The 22,036-nt window shown below is 43.6% G+C and overlaps 1 protein-coding gene across 1 annotated transcript in view; it reads right to left on the bottom strand.

Annotated features, from left to right (window-relative positions):
- Positions 1–21,630, bottom strand: part of TOMM40 (translocase of outer mitochondrial membrane 40) — a 35,053-nt gene extending 13,423 nt beyond the window's left edge. Inside the window, exons 1-6 of the mRNA XM_075280319.1 lie at positions 21,551–21,630; positions 20,046–20,249; positions 15,200–15,267; positions 14,630–14,722; positions 12,307–12,408; positions 9,934–10,039 (exon numbers count right to left, since the gene is read on the bottom strand). Of these exons, the coding sequence (XP_075136420.1) occupies positions 9,934–10,039; positions 12,307–12,408; positions 14,630–14,722; positions 15,200–15,267; positions 20,046–20,244 (568 nt within the window). The 5' untranslated portion in view covers positions 20,245–20,249; positions 21,551–21,630. The remainder of the gene's footprint in view (positions 1–9,933; positions 10,040–12,306; positions 12,409–14,629; positions 14,723–15,199; positions 15,268–20,045; positions 20,250–21,550) is intronic.
- Between the last annotated feature and the right edge of the window lie 406 nt (positions 21,631–22,036).

The raw sequence follows: 22,036 nt of genomic DNA on the forward strand, positions 1-22,036 counted from the left end.
TGAAACACCACCCTCCTCCTCCTCCGCTGTTAGATTTACCCCAGCTACGAGCTGAAAACGCTGCAACACTGGTGTGGGGAGACGTCAGCAGGCTGGGCTGAAGCTCATCAGCTTGGGAGACGGACAGCACACTGCCTCTGAGGTCAGGGATGCCATCCTGGATGAGATGGCAATTTGTTTATCCCCGCTGCCCCTGGGGCCAGGTTTTTTAGCTTGTTGGAGGGCTCTGGAGCTTGCCAGCCTCCAACACGTTCCATGCCTGGCCCACATGTTCAATGTAGTGGTGCAATGATTTTTAAAAACATACCCCAAATTAGCTGAGCTAAGGGTGAAAGTGCGGCACTTGGACACCCACTTTCCCAAGTCTACAGTACCTGGAGCTAGCCGCAATACACTCCAGCAAGGCCTACATCTGCCTGAAGCACCTACTGTTGTGCGAGGTCACCACACGCTCTAACCCTAGATACCGTATGTTCAGCAGGGTGTGTGAGCAGCAGAGACCTTTGATGGAGTACCAGCTACAAAACCCAAGGGTTCCTCAGAGTCAGCTCCCTCACTTTCTGCACCATGAGTTTCCATGGGTGGCAGACTTATGGCTAGAGGCACAGGCATGGATAGGGGTGATGTGTAGGGGCAAAAGCAGTGTGGATGTGGAGGCAAGCTAAGCAGCAAAAACTGGGGGTACAAGCAGCCGGTGACATCATCACTGACAAGCACAGCTGTCTGTCAGCTGACAGGCTGACTTTCACCAAAATGAACAGACAATGGATAGACTCATCATATACATGTCAGTTACATGACAAATTTAGTGCAATTTGCAAGTCCAAGATGGTTTGGAGATCTGCGGAGAGGAATCTCACCACCTCTTGCGGGTGCCATCATTTGGAAGGCAAGCCCTGGGCTCAGTGGGTGAGAGCAAGCGCAGGATAATCGTCGTTTGGCCTGGCGGCCACTGCCTCTTCCACTGTTGACAGGGCTGGCGCTGCAGTCCAGACCAGGAGCCAGGACACCTCCACATCTGCCTCTGACACTTTGGGGAGTTCACCCTTATCCTCACCTTTTCCTGCCATTTCTCCTTTTGCCCGCGCCATCATGCGCCTCTTCCCAGCAACTCCCCATCTCCCAAGCCTTTCATTTCATGCTAAAGTACAGCGCAACCCACCCACATGCCCAAGGCTTCAACGGCCTCATCTCAAGAAATCTGGCCCAGGAGATGTTGGAATCCCGGCTGGGGGACACTCTGCCCTTTTTGGGCAGAGTGTCTACTGCGCCACCGCACTGTGCCGTCCACACCAGCACTTTCCCCCAAACATGAGGCGGTCCCTAAATTCAGCGCTTAGCCCTAAAGTTCCATGTGACCAGTTACGAATGGACAAGTGCATGCGGACAGGGACGCTACCTTTCAATTTGGGCACAGTGGTTGAATGTAGTTGAGGCGTGGACCGGGTCGCAAAATGTGGTGGCCTGACTTGTCTCCCCACACAACATTCCTGGGAGGAGGGCTGAAACACCACCCTCCTCCGCTGTTAAATTGACCCCAGCTACGAGCTGGAAACGCTGCAACACTGGTGTGGGGAGACGTCAGCGGGCCGTGCTGAAGCTCATCAGCTTGGGGGCCAGACAGCACACTGCCTACAAAGTGAGTCATGCCATCCTCGATGAGACGGCAATGTGGTTTTTGCCACTGCACCTGGGCCCAGGCATGTTGTCATGTGTGATAATGGCCGTAACCTGGGATTGGCTCTGTAGCTTGGCAGCCTGCAACATATTCCATGCCTGGGCCACGTTTTTAACTCATTGCTGCTAATCTTTTGAAAAAGGTACCCCAATGTTCCTGAGCTACTGGTGAAAGTGTGGCGCTTGTGCGGATAGTTTTTAAAGTGTATAGTTGCCGCTGCTAGCCTCTATGCACTCCTACAACGCCTGTACCTGCTGGAACAACGGCTGTTGTGCGACGTCTCCACACTGCTGGCACTAAACATTTCATGTGTTGAGCAGAGTGTGTGAGCAGCACAGACCTTTGATGTAGTTCCAACTCCAAAACCCTCGGGTTCGTCAAAGTCAACTCCCTCAGTTGCTCAACCATGAGTGGCCATGGGTGGCAGACTTATGTGAAATCCCATCCCATCCATTGCACTGGACACGAAACATTAGCATGCGCTCAGCACAACTTCGGATATGGCAGATGCGTTAAGCAGGGTGCAGGGTACAACACAGACCAGGCCCGAGTACCAGGAACAGGTGTTAGAAATACTGCAGCATCTGCCATTTCCTTCCAATTTTGGGGTTTTGGACCCGCCACCGACTTGTCTGGACCTAAGTGGGGATCATGAGACACAGTTGCCATCAAGGCAAGCTGTGGTCATGTGCGGTTTGCAGTAAGGGGGCAGTGCGCAATTGGAAGAGGAGTTGGTGGATGACGAGGCCACCGACCCCAAATGGACAGGGGTGATGTCTAGGGGCTAAAGCAGTGTAGATGTAGAGGGAAGCTAAATCAACAAAAAACCTGGGTAGAAGCAAAGGCATAAACTGGGGTGATGTTTAGGGGTGAAAGCAGAGTAGATGTGGAGGGAAGCTAAGCAGCAAAAACAGTGGGTAGAAGCAAAGGCATGCAAAACTCTACCCTGTTGGAAGACTTATTCCTAGGTCTGGAACACGTTAATGGCCCCCCTGGACAAATTACTGCCACTCAGGGGCCTAGTGTCACCAGGAGGGACAAGTATAGGCGCATGTTGTGGGGATACCTGGCCGACACCAGCTCTGTCCTCTCCGATCCCTCTGTGCTCTACAGCCTAAACTTATTTTCTCATCTTTTTTTCTGAACTGCACATCTCTTGCCTGCTTCCTTTGGGATCTTAGAAATGGTGGTCCACTTCCACAGATGGTAACTTCAATAGACAGTGTAACGGGAGTAGCTGAGGGATCGCTGTCTTAACCACTTTTTGGCACAAAATTAACTTCCAAAGCCAAATATGGTGCAAGTATATGATGCAAGGACACCTACACACCTATCTCTGACACATTGGGGAGTTCACCCTCATGCGCCCTTTTGGCCTGCACCATCATGCGCCTCTTCCCAGCCACTCCACATTTCCCAAGCTTTTCATTGCAGGCAGAAGTACAATACAACCCACCCCCATGCCCAAGCCTGTAACAGCCTCATCGATAAACTGCTGGCCCTGGAGATGTTGGTGTTTGTTTATGCTTCTGGAGACCCAGGCCTTCCGTCAGCAGATGGCAGCTGGGGCACCTCCCTATGCTGGGCCTAGCCGTTACTACTTCTCTTGGTGTGCTGTCTCTGCCTTGCGCCTGCATGTGTCCCATAACATCAGTCGGGCCCAGAGCTCTGCGCTTTGCTGCAAGGTCCACTTGACCACCGACACATGGACAAGCGCCTGTGGTCAGGGATGCTGCAGTGCTTATCTTTAATGACAGGCAGGGTGAATGTGGTGGAGTCTGTTCCCCGGGTGCAAACTGGGGTGGCCTATCTCCTCTCCCAGGCCAAAATTCATGGCAGGAGTAGACTGAAACCCTACGAAGCTGCAACCTCCACCCCAGCTACTAGCGGAAAACACTGTAACACTGGCATGGGGAGATGTCAGCAGGCCGTGCTGAAACTGATCAGCTTGGGGGACAGACAGCACAGTGCCTCCGAGGTCAGGGATGCCATCCTGGCTGAGATGGCATTTTTTTTTCCCTGCTACCCTGCCATTTTCGTAAGTGAGAACTAGCCTCTGCTAGGCAGAAAACATTCAGAGCACACTCCTCTCATCTTCGCACCGTTGGCTGGCGGAGGAAGACGAGGGGGTTGGAGTGGCATCTGATGTTCCTATCCCACACGAGGCTAGAGGGTGCACTTCAGTGCATCCCATTGCTTCACCACAAATGGTGTGAAGGGGAGTGGAAAATGGAGGAAATGGAGAGTGACCCTTACAGTTGGGGCCAGCAAAGGCATGCCAAGTAACACACTGGCACACATGGCTGACTTCATCTTGGGTTGCTTTTCAACACATATTTCACATCATGAAGAACAAATAATACTGGATTTTTTCAAGCCTCGAACCCCGGTCTAGGTCTAATGTCTGTTCCTTTCTTATATTAGGGGAGAGGGAAAAAAAATTACTTCAGTGATACGTTTAGCGTACATAGACTGACTATTAATGTGTATCCCACTTAGTGTTGTTAGGGTTACACACCGTCACAACCTGGCTAAAGCTTCTATAGCTGTTAATAAAGTCAACATAACTTTACGGTATCCAAAAAGACAGCTGGTACCGACAGAGAGCAAGACAAATGTCACCCAAAGCTGTGAGCTCTGAACACCCACAGTGACTTTGGCGTCATCATCATTATAAGGGAGCGGGTGGTAATAAATAACTTGGCAGTGCCTAAAACCCAAAAAGCTTATACAACTATATTTACATTAAGATACACAAATGAAACTTTTCAGTAGCATGTCATGAGACAAGCTGATAAGCTCTTCCTTTGTGCAGTGCTATTTGAAAGTTAAACGCTGCCTTTATTTTAATTCTGGAGAAGGTGCAGACATTAGATTTAAAACATGTTGTCTTCATTGTCCAAATCCTCTATATAGGTAACGTGTTTTTCGGGCCGAGCTGTCTGGGAACGAGCTGGTGCAGCACTGACAACCTGGGTGAATATGGCATGAGCCTGAGATGTAGGGTGAATGAATCCCCAAATTATTTGTGGAATTCCCAGTGAGACAATGGCACTGTATACCAGTATTAAAAATTGTGGGTGCACATAACCCCCATATATTCTTTGAATTCCCAGTGAGACAATGGAACTGTATAGCAGTAGCAAAAATTGTGGGTGCACGTAACCCCCATATATTCTTTGAATTCCCAGTCAGACAATGGCACTATATACCAGTATTAAAAATTGTGGGTGCACATAACCCCCATATATTCTTTGAATTCCCAGTCAGACAATGGCACTGTATACCAGTATTAAAAATTGTGGGTGCACATAACCCCCATATATTCTTTGAATTCCCAGTGAGACAATGGAACTGTATAGCAGTATTAAAAATTGTGGGTGCACGTAACCCCCATATATTCTTTGAATTCCCAGTCAGACAATGGCACTGTATACCAGTATTAAAAATTGTGGGTGCACATAACCCCCATATATTCTTTGAATTCCCAGTGAGACAATGGAACTGTATAGCAGTATTAAAAATTGTGGGTGCACGTAACCCCCATATATTCTTTGAATTCCCAGTGAGACAATGGCACTGTATACCAGTATTAAAAATTGTGGGTGCACATAACCCCCATATATTCTTTGAATTCCCAGTGAGACAATGGAACTGTATAGCAGTAGCAAAAATTGTGGGTGCACGTAACCCCCATATATTCTTTGAATTCCCAGTCAGACAATGGCACTGTATACCAGTATTAAAAATTGTGGGTGCACATAACCCCCATATATTCTTTGAATTCCCAGTCAGACAATGGCACTGTATACCAGTAGTAAAAATTGTGGGTGCACATAACCCCAATATATTCTTTGAATTCTCAGTCAGACAATGGCACTGTATACCAGTATTAAAAATTGTGGGTGCACATAACCCCCATATATTCTTTGAATTCCCAGTCAGACAATGGCACTATATACCAGTATTAAAAATTGTGGGTGCACATAACCCCAATATATTCTTTGAATTCCCAGTCAGACAATGGCACTGTATACCAGTATTAAAAATTGTGGGTGCACATAACCCCCATATATTCTTTGAATTCCCAGTGAGACAATGGCACTGTATAGCAGTAGCAAAAATTGTGGGTGCACGTCACCCCAATATATTCTTTGAATTCCCAGTCAGACAATGGCACTGTATATCAGTAGTAAAAATTGTGGGTGCACATAACCCCCATATATTCTTTGAATTCCCAGTGAGACAATGGCACTGTATACCAGTATTAAAAATTGTGGGTGCACATAACCCCCATATATTCTTTGAATTCCCAGTGAGACAATGGCACTGTATAGCAGTAGCAAAAATTGTGGGTGCACGTCACCCCAATATATTCTTTGAATTCCCAGTCAGACAATGGCACTGTATACCAGTAGTAAAAATTGTGGGTGCACATAACCCCCATATATTCTTTGAATTCCCAGTCAGACAATGGCACTGTATACCAGTATTAAAAATTGTGGGTGCACATAACCCCCATATATTCTTTGAATTCCCAGTCAGACAATGGCACTATATACCAGTAGTAAAAATTGTGGGTGCACATAACCCCAATATATTCTTTGAATTCCCAGTGAGACAATGGCACTGTATACCAGTAGTAAAAATTGTGGGTGCACATAACCCCAATATATTCTTTGAATTCCCAGTCAGACAATGGCACTGTATACCAGTATTAAAAATTGTGGGTGCACATAACCCCCATATATTCTTTGAATTCCCAGTCAGACAATGGCACTGTATACCAGTATTAAAAATTGTGGGTGCACATAACCCCCATATATTCTTTGAATTCCCAGTGAGACAATGGCACTGTATAGCAGTAGCAAAAATTGTGGGTGCACGTCACCCCAATATATTCTTTGAATTCCCAGTCAGACAATGGCACTGTATACCAGTAGTAAAAATTGTGGGTGCACATAACCCCCATATATTCTTTGAATTCCCAGTCAGACAATGGCACTGTATACCAGTATTAAAAATTGTGGGTGCACATAACCCCCATATATTCTTTGAATTGCCAGTGAGACAATGGAACTGTATAGCAGTAGCAAAAATTGTGGGTGCACGTAACCCCCATATATTCTTTGAATTCCCAGTCAGACAATGGCACTGTATAGCAGTAGCAAAAATTGTGGGTGCACGTAACCCCCATATATTCTTTGAATTCCCAGTCAGACAATGGCACTATATACCAGTATTAAAAATTGTGGGTGCACATAACCCCCATATATTCTTTGAATTCCCAGTCAGACAATGGCACTGTATACCAGTAGTAAAAATTGTGGGTGCACATAACCCCAATATATTCTTTGAATTCCCAGTGAGACAATGGCACTGTATACCAGTATTAAAAATTGTGGGTGCACATAACCCCCATATATTCTTTGAATTCCCAGTCAGACAATGGCACTGTATACCAGTATTAAAAATTGTGGGTGCACATAACCCCCATATATTCTTTAAATTCCCAGTGAGACAATGGCACTGTATAGCAGTAGCAAAAATTGTGGGTGCACATCACCCCAATATATTCTTTGAATTCCCAGTCAGACAATGGCACTATATACCAGTAGCAAAAATTGTGGGTGTATATAGCCCCAATTCTATTGCTAGGGGACTTGCAGGGTATTTCTGAGGTGAAGGTGGGGGGGCACACCGTTGGAACGGGGATTTGGGGTGTATATATGGGGTATACGGGAATACACTGTCAGTGTGTTCCATTCAGGATCCTGGGAAAGCTGGGTTGCGGCGATTGAGCCCGTCAGTGCCACGTTACACTGACAAGCTTCTCCCTGGAATTGAAGTTATATGTAAGCCCAATATATTCTTTGAATTCCCAGTGAGACAATGGCACTATATGGCAGTAGCAAAAATAGTGGGTGTGTATAGCCCCAATCCTATTGCTAGGGGACTTGCAGGGTATTTCTGGGGTGAAGGTGGGGGGGCACACCGTTGGAACGGGTATCGGGGGTATATATCGGGTATACGGGAATACACTGACAGTGTATTCCATTCAGGATCCTGGGAAAGCTGGGTTGCGGCGATTGAGCCCGTCAGTGCCACGTTACACTGACAAGCTTCTCCCTGGAATTTAGCTCTTATAAGAGCTGTTGGTTGTCTTCTCCTTCCTATCTAGCCTGTCCCTGCCTACCCAGAATCTAACCCCTAGCTAACTGGACGGAAACCTCCGTCCTCGGTGAATTGCAAGCTCAGAATGACGCGAAGCTGGGCGGCGCTGTTCTTTTAAATTAGAGGTCACATGTTTTCGGCAGCCAATGGGTTTTGCCTACTTTTTTCAACGTCACCGGTGTCGTAGTTCCTGTCCCACCTACCCTGCGCTGTTATTGGAGCAAAAAAGGCGCCAGGGAAGGTGGGAGGGGAATCGAGTAATGGCGCACTTTACCACGCGGTGTTCGATTCGATTCGAACATGCCGAACAGCCTAATATCCGATCGAACATGAGTTCGATAGAACACTGTTCGCTCATCTCTAATAATGTGTGACTTTTGGCTCTTTTTTGGACTGTACTTGCTTGCTGACCCAACTAGACCATTTAACCTGCATTCTATATTCTTTTTCCTTTAAGAGGAGCAAATTTAGTGGATGATCCAAAGAGATTTTACTGTTTGTTTTTTGTTTTTTTTTTAATAGCTGGGCAAACACTTTAAAACAAAGATGCTGAAACATCATACTGTATCAGGCTACATTCACATATGTGTAGGACAGTTCTGCACACCCAAATTTTTCATCTGGTGATGCCTATGAAAAAATAACGGACACCCAATGGACCCCATTATAGTTAATGGGATTCCAGAGATCAGTTGCTGTCCATCATTAGAAGGACAGTCTATCCACTCTTTTGGTCCTGCAATTGACCAGAAAAAACAGGTACAACAGCACAGATGGTAATGCTTGGTTCACATGTGTTGGTATTCCGTCCGGGGGAGTCCGCATGGGGACCCCCTCCCCGAACGGAATACCAAACGCAATTGCAAGAGCTATGCAGTAAAAGCACACGGACTCCATAGACTATAATAGGGTCCGTGTGCTTGCCGTGCACGCTGCCTGCACAAATCATGCAGACAGGAAAGCAGATTGTGAACTTGTCCGCATGATCCCTGCGGAGATCTGGCGGCAAGCACACGGACCCCATAATAGTCTATGGGGTTTCACTGTGCTTTCAGTGGCACACCACTTGCAGTTGTGTTCGGTATTCCGTTTGGAAGGGGGGGGGGGGGTCCTCATGTGGACTCCCCCAGACGGAATACGAAGCCTAGCACAGCATAAGCTGTAAAATGCATCGCCAAAGCAGAGATCCTTGGAACAGAACTAAATTATGTGTATTTTGCAGCTCTTTTTAAATGACTAGTTTGTTGGTTTTTGATCTCTTGCAAAGTTAGCAAAACCTGATTCATACTTAAGGTGTAAATCTAAACATAAGCCAAAACTTTGTCATAATTTCATAATATAACTTTATAACTGTCAGTGTTCCATTTCTTTGTTGCAGAGAGCTCCAAATCACCTGCTGACACAACCATAGATTTAAAGGACCAGACTGGGACCGCCTAAAAGCTCCACTAAAGATGGTCTTGTTACAGTCACATGTCTACCATAAATGACACCTTCTTCCTATTAACAGGGCAGAGAATAAGTGGTTCCAAGTCAATTGAGAAGTGGTTAGCATTCTCAATCACTTATCCATTACTTTCTAGGAGACCAACGTAACCGTGATCTCCAGCAGTCCTACAGAAGTAAATGGAATAGTGGTCGGACATGTCCTCCACTGCTCAATTCAAATGGAAGAGATGACTTGTGGACCATACTTCTTGCTGGAACCCCCAGTGATCTGACATATATACCCTATCCTGAGGATATGAAGACATAAGAGTCATTAGTGGAGAAACTTTCTTAAGAATGGATCAGATTATATGTCCTGGTTAGGGCTTGGTGATCAACTGAAAAATCAGTTAATTGTTATTGCTGGAATCTATTTCACCCGTTATTACACTGCCATTAGCTAAAAGGAGATGTCACTAACTGTACACTATCCAGTCAAGGGAGTTGTGAATTAAAAGGGGAGTGTCCTAAAATAATTCTTCATTAAATGTAATGAAGGCAAAATGTTCCTGATTTTTATTTGAGTCATAATCGCTTAGTCCTGTTCCAATTCTACTAAATGTGATAAAAGAAAAGGCTTAGAATCTGCTTACCAGATCCCACCAATACATCTGGATTGCCAAGGGTGACTGCAGCGGTGAAATCTTCTCCTCTGTATTCTGTATCTACCTGCCAGTTCACAAACTTTGACTGCTGAGTCTAGAGAGAACCATAACAAATTAATATTGATATAGCAGAGAAAGACTAGTCTTCAGATTAGTAAACATTATAAGACAGTTATAAAGACACAATAAAATTGTCACCTCCCTGATCCACCACCACTGTTCTGAAGCTGCTAGGGTCTCCAACTAGTCGCTGTTTCTTGGTCTTCTCAATACAGAGGAAAACAATTGCTCAGTCAATGACTGGCCAAGCACCATTACCTGTGTGTTGAAAGAGGCCAGAGAACAAAGACTGACAGGGACCCAAGTGTCCTTGGAACGGGAGTAGCGGGGCATCAGTTAGGTAGGACTTCATTTCCATTTTTTTTTTTTTTTTTTTTTTTTTAAATACATTTACGTGAAGAATCTCCTTTTAATCACTTAAAGGGGTATTTCCATCTACATAATTATTTTTAAATTTGTAGATAATTAAAAGTTAAACATTTTTGCAAATATAAGTAATTAAAAATTCTGCAGAGTTTTAAAGATTTTCTCTAACTTTCTTAGTGGTGACAGTCTGTTATCTTGATCGGCTGTCATGGATATGACCACTAATGCAGAAACTTTCTATGGTTTGGGACTTGTCAGGAACCCAGCTATGATTTTCTTATTGTAGCCGGGTTATCAGGCAGGGACACTACATGTATCAGAAGATATCCCGGCCACAATAAGGACATCATGGCTGATTTTCTGACCTTAGAAAGTTTCTGCATTGGTGGTCGTATCCATGGCAACCGATCAAGATAACAGACTTTCACCACTAAGAAAGCTAGAGAAAATCTTTAAAACTCTGCAGAATTTTTAATTACTTATATTTGCAAAATTGTTTAACTTTTAATTATCTACAAATTTAAAAATAATTATGTAGATGGGAATACCCCTTTAAGGACTCACCTTTTGGAATAAGCAATTATCAAAAGACTATAACTTTATAACTAAGTCTTTAGATGCCACATACATTAATATGCAGTGGTTCTCAACCCACAGTACATGTACCCTCGGGGACAGGCCCTGTTATCCCCCTGGCAGTACCAGCCACGGAGAGGAGCAGCGAGCCAGCAGCCAAAAATGAACATCCCTGTACCGACGCGGCAACACATTACTTTACAAGCAAAATGATAGCTTCCATCAGCACTAATGGAGGCACTCATTTCAGTCACCAGTTCTCTGAGAAGAGAATGACAAGCATTCAGTACTCACCACTTTGCTCCAGGCACCGAGTGCTGACTTTGCAGCAAGAACATAAGCGGAGAAAAAACATGGAGCAGAGTAGTAAGTAATGAAAGCTGCTTATTCTGTGTATGTGTGCGTTTTTATATTACATTTAGAGGCACTGTGGGGGGCCCATTCTAAAAAGCATGAGGGCACCGATGAAACAATTATACAACATGTGTTGTGGACAGAGGCTCCAAATGAAGAGTTATTTTATTAACGTTTAAGTGAATGCTACTTTGGGCTACTAGGTTGATAAGGGGTAGAGGGTAGTTGAAAAGGTTGATAAACTCTGATCTAAAGGGTTTAAAAACTGGCATTAAAGAGGACCTTTCACCATTTTGCCCACAGGCAGTTCTATATACTGCCGGAAAGCTGACAGTGCACTGAGTTCAGCACACTGTCGGCTTTCCCGATCTGGGCCCAGTGTGAAGAGCTTACGGTCCCGGTACCGTAGCTCTTCTATGGTCAGAAGGGCGTTTCTGACCATTAGCCAGAGACGTCCTTCTTTACAGCACAGCCAATCGCGCTGTGCTGTGAGAGCCGGGAGGAACGCCCCCTCCCTCCCTGATAATGCTCGTCTATGGACGAGTACTGTGAGCAGAGGGAGGGGGCGTTCCTCCCGGCTCTCCACAGCACAGCGCGATTGGCTGTGCTGTAAAGAAGGACGTCTCTGGCTAACTGTCAGACACGCCCTTCTGACCATAGAAGAGCTACGGTACCGGACCTCAGCACACTGTCAGCTTTCCGGCAGTATATAAAACTGCCTGTGGGCAAAATGGTGAAAGGTCCTCTTTAAAAGCAATCCTTGCCACTGCAGCAAGATAATGGTTTAGTTAGCACCCATAGCTACTGTGTGTATGTCATTATGTCCTATTGTGATAAGAAGCCGGCAAATATCATGGAATTGTATGTTAATTTCCTGACAAAGAGTGTGACTGATAAAGATAACATTTGTTTAAAAGAGTTAAATATGAGTGAAAAGGAAGACTGTCATGAACTAATTAAAGGTTCAATACAAATACAAAGGTCAAATACAGAAAGGACTCTTACCTGTAACGCCACCTTTGACCTTACATGTTGAGTGAGCTGATGGATTATTTGTGCATTAAGGCTGCCATTGTTATCCAAATCTCCTACCAATACTGGAAATGCCTGGAGAGTATGAAATTAAAAAGCAAAAGTTAATTAAATAAGGACATGCTCATTTTAACTTCAGATGTTATGGCTTGTTTTGCCTACAATCCCATGTGTACCAGAGCGCAGTATGGACAGAAAAAGCTATACACTTAAAAGAGGCATGGGATTAAGGTTTTTATGGCTCACCCTTGGGTTAGGCCATAAACACATGACCGGTAGGGTTAACAGTCCCTGGAGCGCTCAACTATATAGGAGTTGCTTATAGTGTCCATATTGTGCAGGGCAGGAAGCAAAAAGCTCCAACCCCTGTATAGAGTAGGGTATCGGTGTCCATGATAAAAAAAAATCTGGAGAATAAATCGAGGTAGTTGCCATTTTGAAGACATATAAATGCTACATTTATTAAGGCAAGCCATAACGTGTTTTATTGTTTCTTATGTCACTACAAGAGTGTGTGGACAATCCTTTACTTATCTATGTGCTGGGTATCACCACATCCATAATGACCACACAAATAAAATGAGTACCTTATTTATTCTACATGATAAACTCAAACCTCAAAATTCATTGACATGACAGAATTGATGATGTCTCATAAACAAGAACAAAAACTGAGCAAAAATTGTTATGTAGCCACAAATGAAAAGGTCTCATTGAAATAAAAAATAAAAAAAAGTTATGAACATGGTTGTGCAGAGAGGGGTAAAATGTTACTGGTTTAAGGCTAAAATTGGTTAGATCGCTGAAGGGTTAAAATGCACATAAGGCATCGGAGTTGTGCCAGTAATAATATAATTATTATTATAATTATTATTTCAAAATCCACAATAATAAAAAAAAGTGACGATTTCAGGAGTGTTTCCGCAATTTTATGTGACTGTTAGGGGGTGTTAAAGGTGTTTTACAAGACTCTAAAACTGATGAACTGTCCTAAAAATAGGTTATCCATATAAGCTGTATGAAGAGGCTGCACCGTTTCTAAGTGTGTTATAGCCTCTTCACTGCTTACCAAGCATTGCACAATACATTTAATGGCAGCTGTGCTTTGAATGGGACTGAGCTGAAAATCACAGATGAAAATGTTGTTATATGCCAGTGAAGGGGAAGCAGCACCTACGGACAGCACCTGTTTCTCAAAGGTGATCTGTGGAGTTGCTGGGTGTAGTCACGGGATTATGATTTGGACAATCATCGAAAACTAGTTCTATAGTTCTTTTACATGTTCAGGTTTTTAGGTGCAGTTTCTGAAGACAAGACCAAGTGTGGATCAGAAAGGTAGTAAAGGTATATAGGACAGGCGCTATTTCTGCTCTTTTTTTCTGTCAATCTACTTCACCTGAACCTGTAAACACATTCCATTAATTGGCCTATATAAAGGTGACAGCAACCAATAATTGACCAATGACCAAATACTTGTTTGTTGGCTAACTGCATATCACAATGTGTAAATGCGTCAACGTGCTTCTAACAAGTACAAAATGTATTGAGTTGAAAAATATGTTCATGTCCATACAGCAGTTATGACAGTTGCATGTAAATGCAGCCCACAAGTGGGCAAAGATTAGGAATGAACTTTCCAAGGAACATCCATTCCAGATCACTGCCACATTAATCAGATGGTGTGAATGGTTGTAGCAATGCAAATTCTGGTTCATCAGCGGCCTCAGGAAGAGACCCAAGGACATGACGTCACATGCCAGTAAGCGGCCTCAGTGAAGGGCATCAGCGGTCACATGGAGACTTCCACCAGCAAAGAACAATGAGCTGTCAGGACAAACACACTGTGTTGGGAGGAACCAGATAACTGGGGAACGGTGTGTATGACGTTTTTCTTTTCACCTCTCCCAGTGTTTAAAATATAAAATGTATGCCTTCACAACCCCTTTAGCTGGTTCTCAACTGATCACTAGAATGAGGGTTCCATCCCTTCTCATTCCCGCTCAATGCATAACTGCAGTAAGCAGTCTGAATGGAGCATGTGTGGTGCTGCTTCATTCAAAGCCTGGCAATAAAGATCGGAGAAGCAGGGCTTACGCATAGCCCTAGCGTGTCTACTACCAGTGTCTAGATTGTTGGTAAAGGAATAAATGTGGTCTCCAGAACTAGTGATGACCATGTTCTACTGACTAGAACAACAGGTTTCATTATATCCCAACTAATGCAAAACCAGTAAAGGCCACCTGTACATTACTATTAAGACCAATTGTTTTCCAATCCCTATTTAATCAAATCTCACCTCTGTTGGGCTCAGCTGCTTTGTTCCCACATACGTAGCCCCAAAATGATAATTTGAGTCACCAACGGTACTAAGGGCAATTGTGTGATTTACCTAGGACACAAAATGAGAAAAAAAAATGAAAAAGTTTTAAAATTGTAGCATATAACAACAAAAAGCAAAACTACAAATATCACAACCAGAAAGAACTTCTTTACGGTTCTGTATAGTACACACAGTGTAACAGAATAATAAAATGGGGCTGCCCACCTGTGGTTTAAAGAGGAGCAGCTCATCCTGGTGCAGGTGAAGAATAGGACTAAACTGTGCATTAGAGGGGCGCTACTAGGCAGCCAACAATGGGCAGCAAATTAAAGTTTTACCACGTTTTACCTTTAAGCCATTCACATGCACACCAGAACAGGACTTGCTGTCACGCTGTACACTGAATGTGGTTTTAAGATACATTGGTTCATTTCTAGGAAATTGCATGTTGAAAAAATTGCAACCTGGGGTCATTGTTACATGATGGAACCTGTACCTGAGATAAACATTTCTAGTCTGTTACAAAGTTCAGAATAAGGCCCTTACCTGGAAATAATTGCTCAACCCCTTATTTACAGTCAGTTTCACTCCTTCCATCTGAATTGGAAATAATTCTGTGGAAAGTCAGAAAATATATTACACATACTCGTAAAGAATAAAATAAGGTGTTTGTTAGGGAGAACTTTATATGCTTTCAGGAAGTTAGAGATGACCCGACCGGACCTTCATATCTTCATACACAACACTAGGTTACTGGAGGACTGCCCAGACAAATAGCAACAAACCGTCAGCTGCACAGCAGTGTGTACAGGTTTGATGTCTCTGAATACACACAACAAATCTATTCACTGACAGAAAGCAAGTCCATTCACTGATGGCAAACAAATCTTCGAAATGGTCAGGAACAAAACATACTAAAGGAGGTTTTATTACGTAAGGACTATCCCATCAGGGTATATGGACGTGGCAAATGGAGCACCAACTATAAGCCAGACCTAACGATTTGGTACTTTCATTGCCACTATTTATTGTATGGCCATCAATTAATTTGCTTTACTCTTGCTTCACAGTTTCTGCAACAATACGCTGAAATTCATTAAGCTTTCTTTCAGGTTATTCGCATCTCAAAGATGGGGTGTCACTATGCAGGAAAAAACAGTAAGGCTGGATTAGCACTGCAACTCTTTCACGATTGGCGGGTGTCTTAGAGGTCAGAATCTATCAAAATTAGCCAAGTACAATTTTATGAGATGGGGATACACCTGTAAAGTAGTTATGCTTGGAAAATAAAGTTTACACTGGATAAAATAGATTAGTAATATTTAGGCAGGTCTGCCAGAGGATTACATTTGCAGAGCACAGCAGGGTGTCAGAAGTCTCTGCATGCTACCTCCCTGCTGTGGCCCTGGGTCTTAGTGACATCAACTCTGTTGCAGATGTAAACAGTAGAGTGGAGTTACTCATGTGATCAAGAGGAAATGTTTGGGGGAACAGATACATGATCTATAACATGTTGTTGAATCAAAATTTATCGAATCTGTCTTACCATTTCTTTGCTAAGCACCAGGGTAATGTTTCACCTTTATAGGTTGTGCTATTGAAAAGGTTAAGCCTCTTAGTAGAGGAGGCGACTGGGAACGAGCAGTTGAGTAACCTTTTAGATTCTTTGTATATTAGACTGCCAAAAGGTTTCATAGCAAAACTGATTTGTCAAATCTGTATTAAGGCAAAAAAAAATTCTGATATTTGACATGGTGTGTTTTTTTTTGCTTTTTGTATTAGGTTTGTTTTGGGTTGTGGATATGCCATTTAAAAGGGGCTACCCAGCTTCCAAGTTATTTGCAAATACATCCACAACAGTGCTAAATACTCACTGTTGGCTTTATTTCACTTGTTGCCCCCTGCATCACTGTAATTTACATGCAGTGAATTTGTGGGTAAACTACATTTCCCATGATTCATCTGCCTGATCTCTGTGTACCCCTCCCTTCTCAACTCTCCCCTGCAATGAAATCACAGATACTTAATCACTCCCAAATCCGAAGTCACATGCTGCTGTGATGTTTCATTTGCTGGCTACCCTGCTCACAGGGAGGGGTAGTGAGCTTGCAAATGAAACATCACAGCTGAGGTCAATGATCTGAAAATAATTCAGATAACCTGTGCTGAATTTAAACTGGATATGTATTATTAAGTGTTTTGCGTTGATGGAATCTGTTTTTTTGGCTCAAATGTTTTAAAAACTGGAGAAATTATTATAGTCTGCACCTCTTCAAGGTCATCAAAGTCATATGACCATATATAAACTTGTTCAACTTATGTTTTAGTGTTTAACCATGAGAACTAAAAAACTGGTTTGAAACAGAGGTCTGCGCTTTGTTTTCTAATGATGTACATCTTTTTTAAGATTTTACTTTATTAATAAATGTGACATTTTAGCAGGAAAAAAAAATGCAGTACCACTATTTTCTTACAATTTTTAATTTTTACAGCTTCCACTTTGCCGTAAAAATACTAGGTTAGCTTTATTCTCCAGGTCGGTACAATCACAGTGATACCAAATTCATATATTAAAAAAACAAAAAACTTGAGAGTCTTCAGTAGTTGATACTTTTTTTTAATGGCTAACTCATAATGATGACAAATTACAAGCTTTCGGGATAACTCTGATCCCTTCCTCAGGTGTAGATCAGTTATTATTAAGCCATTCAACTACTGAAGACTCAAGTTTTTTTGGTTTTTTTTTTATATTTCATACTCACTGGCTAACACGGTACAAAAACATAACTTTTCCTTATACTAAATTCATACAGTTTTTCATGCTTTAATAACGGGGAAAAAAAAAAATTGAAATTGGGAAGAACAAAGAAAAATATATTTGTGATACCTGTAACTTTCTTATATTTAAAGAGGACCTTTCATCAGATTGGGCACAGGTAGTTCTATATACTGCTGGAAAGCAGACAGTGCGCTGAATTCAGCGTACTGTCGGCTTTCCCGATCTGTGCCCCGGGTAAAGAGCTATCGGTCCCGGTACCGTAGCACTTTACAGTCAGAAGGGCGTTTCTGACAGTCAGTCAGGAACGTCCTTCTCCACAGCAGCGCCTATCGCGCTGTACTGTGAGAGTGGGGCGGAACGCTCTTTACCCGGTGCACAGATCGGGAAAGCCGATATGCGCTGAATTTAGCGCACTGTCGGCTTTCCAGCAGTATATAGAACTGCCTGTGCCCAATCTGATGAAAGGTCCTCTAAGTTGAACGTAACTCTGTAACGTGTCTTTTTGGCAGGAGAATAAGTGTTTTGTTATTGATACCTTGCGGAGACAAAATGCCAATTCAACCATTTTTTCTTTTTTTTTTTTCAGGAAACCTGGCTGTTTACCGAATACCAACACTCACAGGATGCATGTGGAGAAGTGTACGTGCCAGACAACAGCCACAAAGTTTAGCCCTATTCAGTCCATAGATGCATGAAATATGGCTGAATGGTTCAGGGACTATAATGTTCTACAGTGTAGACACAGGGTTTACTAACTGGTAGAGATGAGCGAGTACTGTTCGGATCAGCCGATCCGACCAGCACGCACGCATTGAAATGAATGGATGCACCTGGTACTTCCGCTTTGACGCCGGCCGGCCGCTTAACCCCCCGCGTGCCGGCTACGTCCATTCATTTCAATGCGTGCGTGCTGTTCGGATCGGCAGATCCGAACAGTACTCGCTCATCTCTACTAACTGGTATAAGACAACTACATGTGCAGCATTTTAAATACATGTATATACCCGCCATTTCCTATAAACAAATACATTAACTCCTTAAGCATTTAGCACTAAAATATAAGTATTAAAAGTAGGTTAAGATGAGAAAATTCATCACACAGTTTGTTATGCAAATTCACCCAAGCATCGAAATACTCCACATGTAGATGTAAAACTGGGAGTTTTCTTCAATTTCGTGAACAATTCCAGATCTAGTGTAACAGATTGTAGCAATAGCATGTGAGTATTGTCGGCTGTTTGAACACACAGCATGGCCCAGCAGGAATGGAGTAGCCTTTTTTTTTTTATCACAGTACAGGTTTACACGGTTTGGTTTTTGGATGTCCAGTCACTGTTGCAAAGCACCTATAATACCAGTAAAGTGGGATCGCTTGACACGTGACCCACTTTGGAAACTGCACACCCAAAGAATTTATCCAGGGATTTAGTGAGCATTTTTACCTGCCAAGGGTTGCATTCATTTGTTCTCCAGAACGGAATGCGCAGCTGATGGTGAGAAGGGAAAGTGGTAGTTTTTCCAAACATACGTCATTTCAGTGCACCCTATGTTGCGTCCAGCTTTCATTTTTGGAGTGTGTGTCTTTCCTGACAACTATATTTTGGACACCGAAATGGCATATTGAAATTTTAACTTTTCACCGTCAGCTGTGCATTCATATTCTGATGTGGTTTACAAGACGGGATTACTTCTTAGGGAATTCCACTTTACTGGCACTTCTAGGGCTCTGCAAAACTGACATGGCATCACTTCACGTTGCACATTAATTTTTGGGACACACTCTTGGGCTTAAAATACCTTGAGGATAGCATTTCTTAAATGGAGTCTATTTTGGGGTTCAGTTTTTAGTTTTACCTCAGAGCCTCTTGGAAGCTCTCATTGCACTGGTACCTTAGGGTCTTTGCAATTGCATCATGGCAAACTGAAAATGATTTACCTCTCCAAAAGCTTAATGGTGCTCCTCACCTTCTGTGACCTGCTGTGTGCCCAAACAGCAGTTGTCACCAACACTTGGGGTATTTCTGTACTATAAATTGTCACCCAACTTGTTATTGAGAGGACAATGTCCACATGGACAGGAATGACATATCGCTAGGATATACCATCACACTTTAATCTGTAAGAATTTGACCTCTGGAACCTCCACAGATTCTGAAGATAAAGGGGAAGCAGGAACACACAGTGCTCTGTCCACCCAATTGTAACAAGAACTGAAGCACAGCCCTATTCATATGACTACATACCCAAGCACTGCAACCCAGTGGTCAAAATATTTTTCTGGCAATAATTTAAAACTGTAGACAAATTTAGCGACAAATATCTATAAAGATAAAACGAGTGCAAAAAACAGTAGCAACCAGATTACAGACTTTATTTTTCAGAAGTCCCTTGTAAACCTGTCACTGTGTTTACACTGGTACAACTTCGCCACTTTTTCCTCAGGAAGATAGAGAATGAATGGAGATATGTAACTTGGTTTCTATGAACCTATGTCATGTACACCTTCTAACACAAAAAATACATGACATACCAATAAAAAGTTCTAAGTTATTGGCTGACAGTTGCAAGTAGGCTAGATCGGTGGTCTTAGGCTGCTGCGCACAGATCTCTCACCTTTACATTTACGATGACATTCCTCAAAGGTACCAGGATTAGGTAACCGCTCTTCCTGGGGTTCTTTCTTTTCAACAGCTGTGCCAAGGCCAGAAACAGGGGGCATTGTGAATCCTGGTGGAACTGTTACTAAACCTGGGGCTGGGGGAGATCCGGCAGGGGGTGGTGCAGGAGAACTGGCAGCTAGAACGTTCCCCATTTTTGCTGTAAAGTAAAAAACAGAACTAAGTTAGAGAATACTTAAAGGGGTGGCATGGGGCTTACTGGTTAGTTTTGTTTCCTTTCAGAGCTCAGGCTCCCGGGCTTGAATCCAACCAAGGGCAACATGTGCAAGGACTTTGTGTGCTCTCCCCATGGCAAAAATATACTGATCGGCAATTGACCCATGTGGTTGTTGGGGATAAGCACCTTTATGGTAGGCATTAGATCCCCTACTCCACAAAGCTCCTGCACTTTAAGTAGCTATGAAAATAACACATTACAATAATTTATTAAAAGGGGTTTCCATGATTTATGGCTTTTCCTTAGCAAAAGCCAGAAATATCTGATCAGTGGGGGCTGACAGCCGGTCCCATAGTGATCAGTTGTTCGGACGTGCATCTAGTCTGTATACAGTACATGGAGCCAAAAACCGTTCTGCACCCTCTATAGTGGCCGGCACCAAATACTACAACTCTGCTCCCATTGCTCCCATCCTAAAGCAGGGATGTCCAAAGTCCAGCCCGGAGCCCAATTGTAGCCTGTACTCAAATTTCTACCAAATCACAGTTTATGTCATAAAATCAATTATATGTGGCCCCGCAATCACTGTTGACCACAGCAGGCTCGGACTGGCTCACCAGGGGAGCGATGAATACCCGGTTGAGCCCGATCCTTTAAGGGGCCCGTCATCGCAGCGATGCACAGGCCCGATTGAAGGCTGAAGAGGAGGCCATGATCAGGAGCAGTAAGTGAACACTGCCAGGTACTCGCCAATTCAACCAATCTGGTTGTTAAAAGAGAATCGGCAAAATCAGTAGGAAGTGGTGCCGCTGACCCGGTTCTGCTGCTGGTCGAGTAGAGATAGCCACAGGCTCTGCAGTCGTTTCACAACTACAACTCCCAGTAACGGAATACTGCTATCCAATACATTTAGGAGATTGCCATTTATGCAATTGTCTGCCGCCTCACTGCAAGAGATACTGCACCTTCCCATTACATCCTCCATATTGGGATTTTACTGTATTTCATTTTGATTGTCATCCCAACTATTAGCAGTAAAAGAGACCAGGGCCCCATCCTCCTCTCCCTCAGGATTTTAACCCCCCAGTTACCAGAGCTGCTCCCACAGCACTTGTCCCCTCCGTGCCCGACATGTTCAAATAACCTTCCCAGCATGTCCCATTCATACTCTATGAACAAGTCAAACGTGCCACACCGCACTAATCCTCCATGCACAGACCCCATAACAACATCAGCGCCCCACTACCCATCCCCTGGACACCACCCGTTCATCCTCACCGTACCTGGTCTCTTTACTAGGTGGGGGTCTACGAAATCTTTCACATCCACTCACACACGATATGCTCAACCGAACCTATTAGCCGCTAAACCCCCGCCCCCTCTCTCATGTTATTGACAGAAAATAGCGGCCCCGCCTCAGTTTCTTACATTCATTGGTTTTCTTCTGGTGTCAATCAATCGGCTACTCACGGTTCAACCTAGCATGAGTAATGGTTTCATCCGATTGGTTGCTAGCCCGGCAAATGCGGCATGCCATTGGTTGAAGCTAGTATTGAGGTCGCAGGGCAAGGTCATGTGAGCCGCCCCACAGTTCCACGCGGTTTTTTTCAGCCGCCATCTTTTAGCCAGTTGTTATGGTGATGATGACGTTCCGCCGGCGATGTGTGATGACGTTTTCAGTGGGTTTGTCGGCCTGGTTCTATACACGAAAACTTGGTGATCTTCAGTAGTTGATACCTTTTTGGTTCTATACAGTAGTACAAGTGAAC

Source organism: Leptodactylus fuscus, chromosome 6 (assembly GCF_031893055.1).
Source record: "Leptodactylus fuscus isolate aLepFus1 chromosome 6, aLepFus1.hap2, whole genome shotgun sequence".
Taxonomy (NCBI): Eukaryota; Metazoa; Chordata; class Amphibia; order Anura; family Leptodactylidae; genus Leptodactylus; species Leptodactylus fuscus.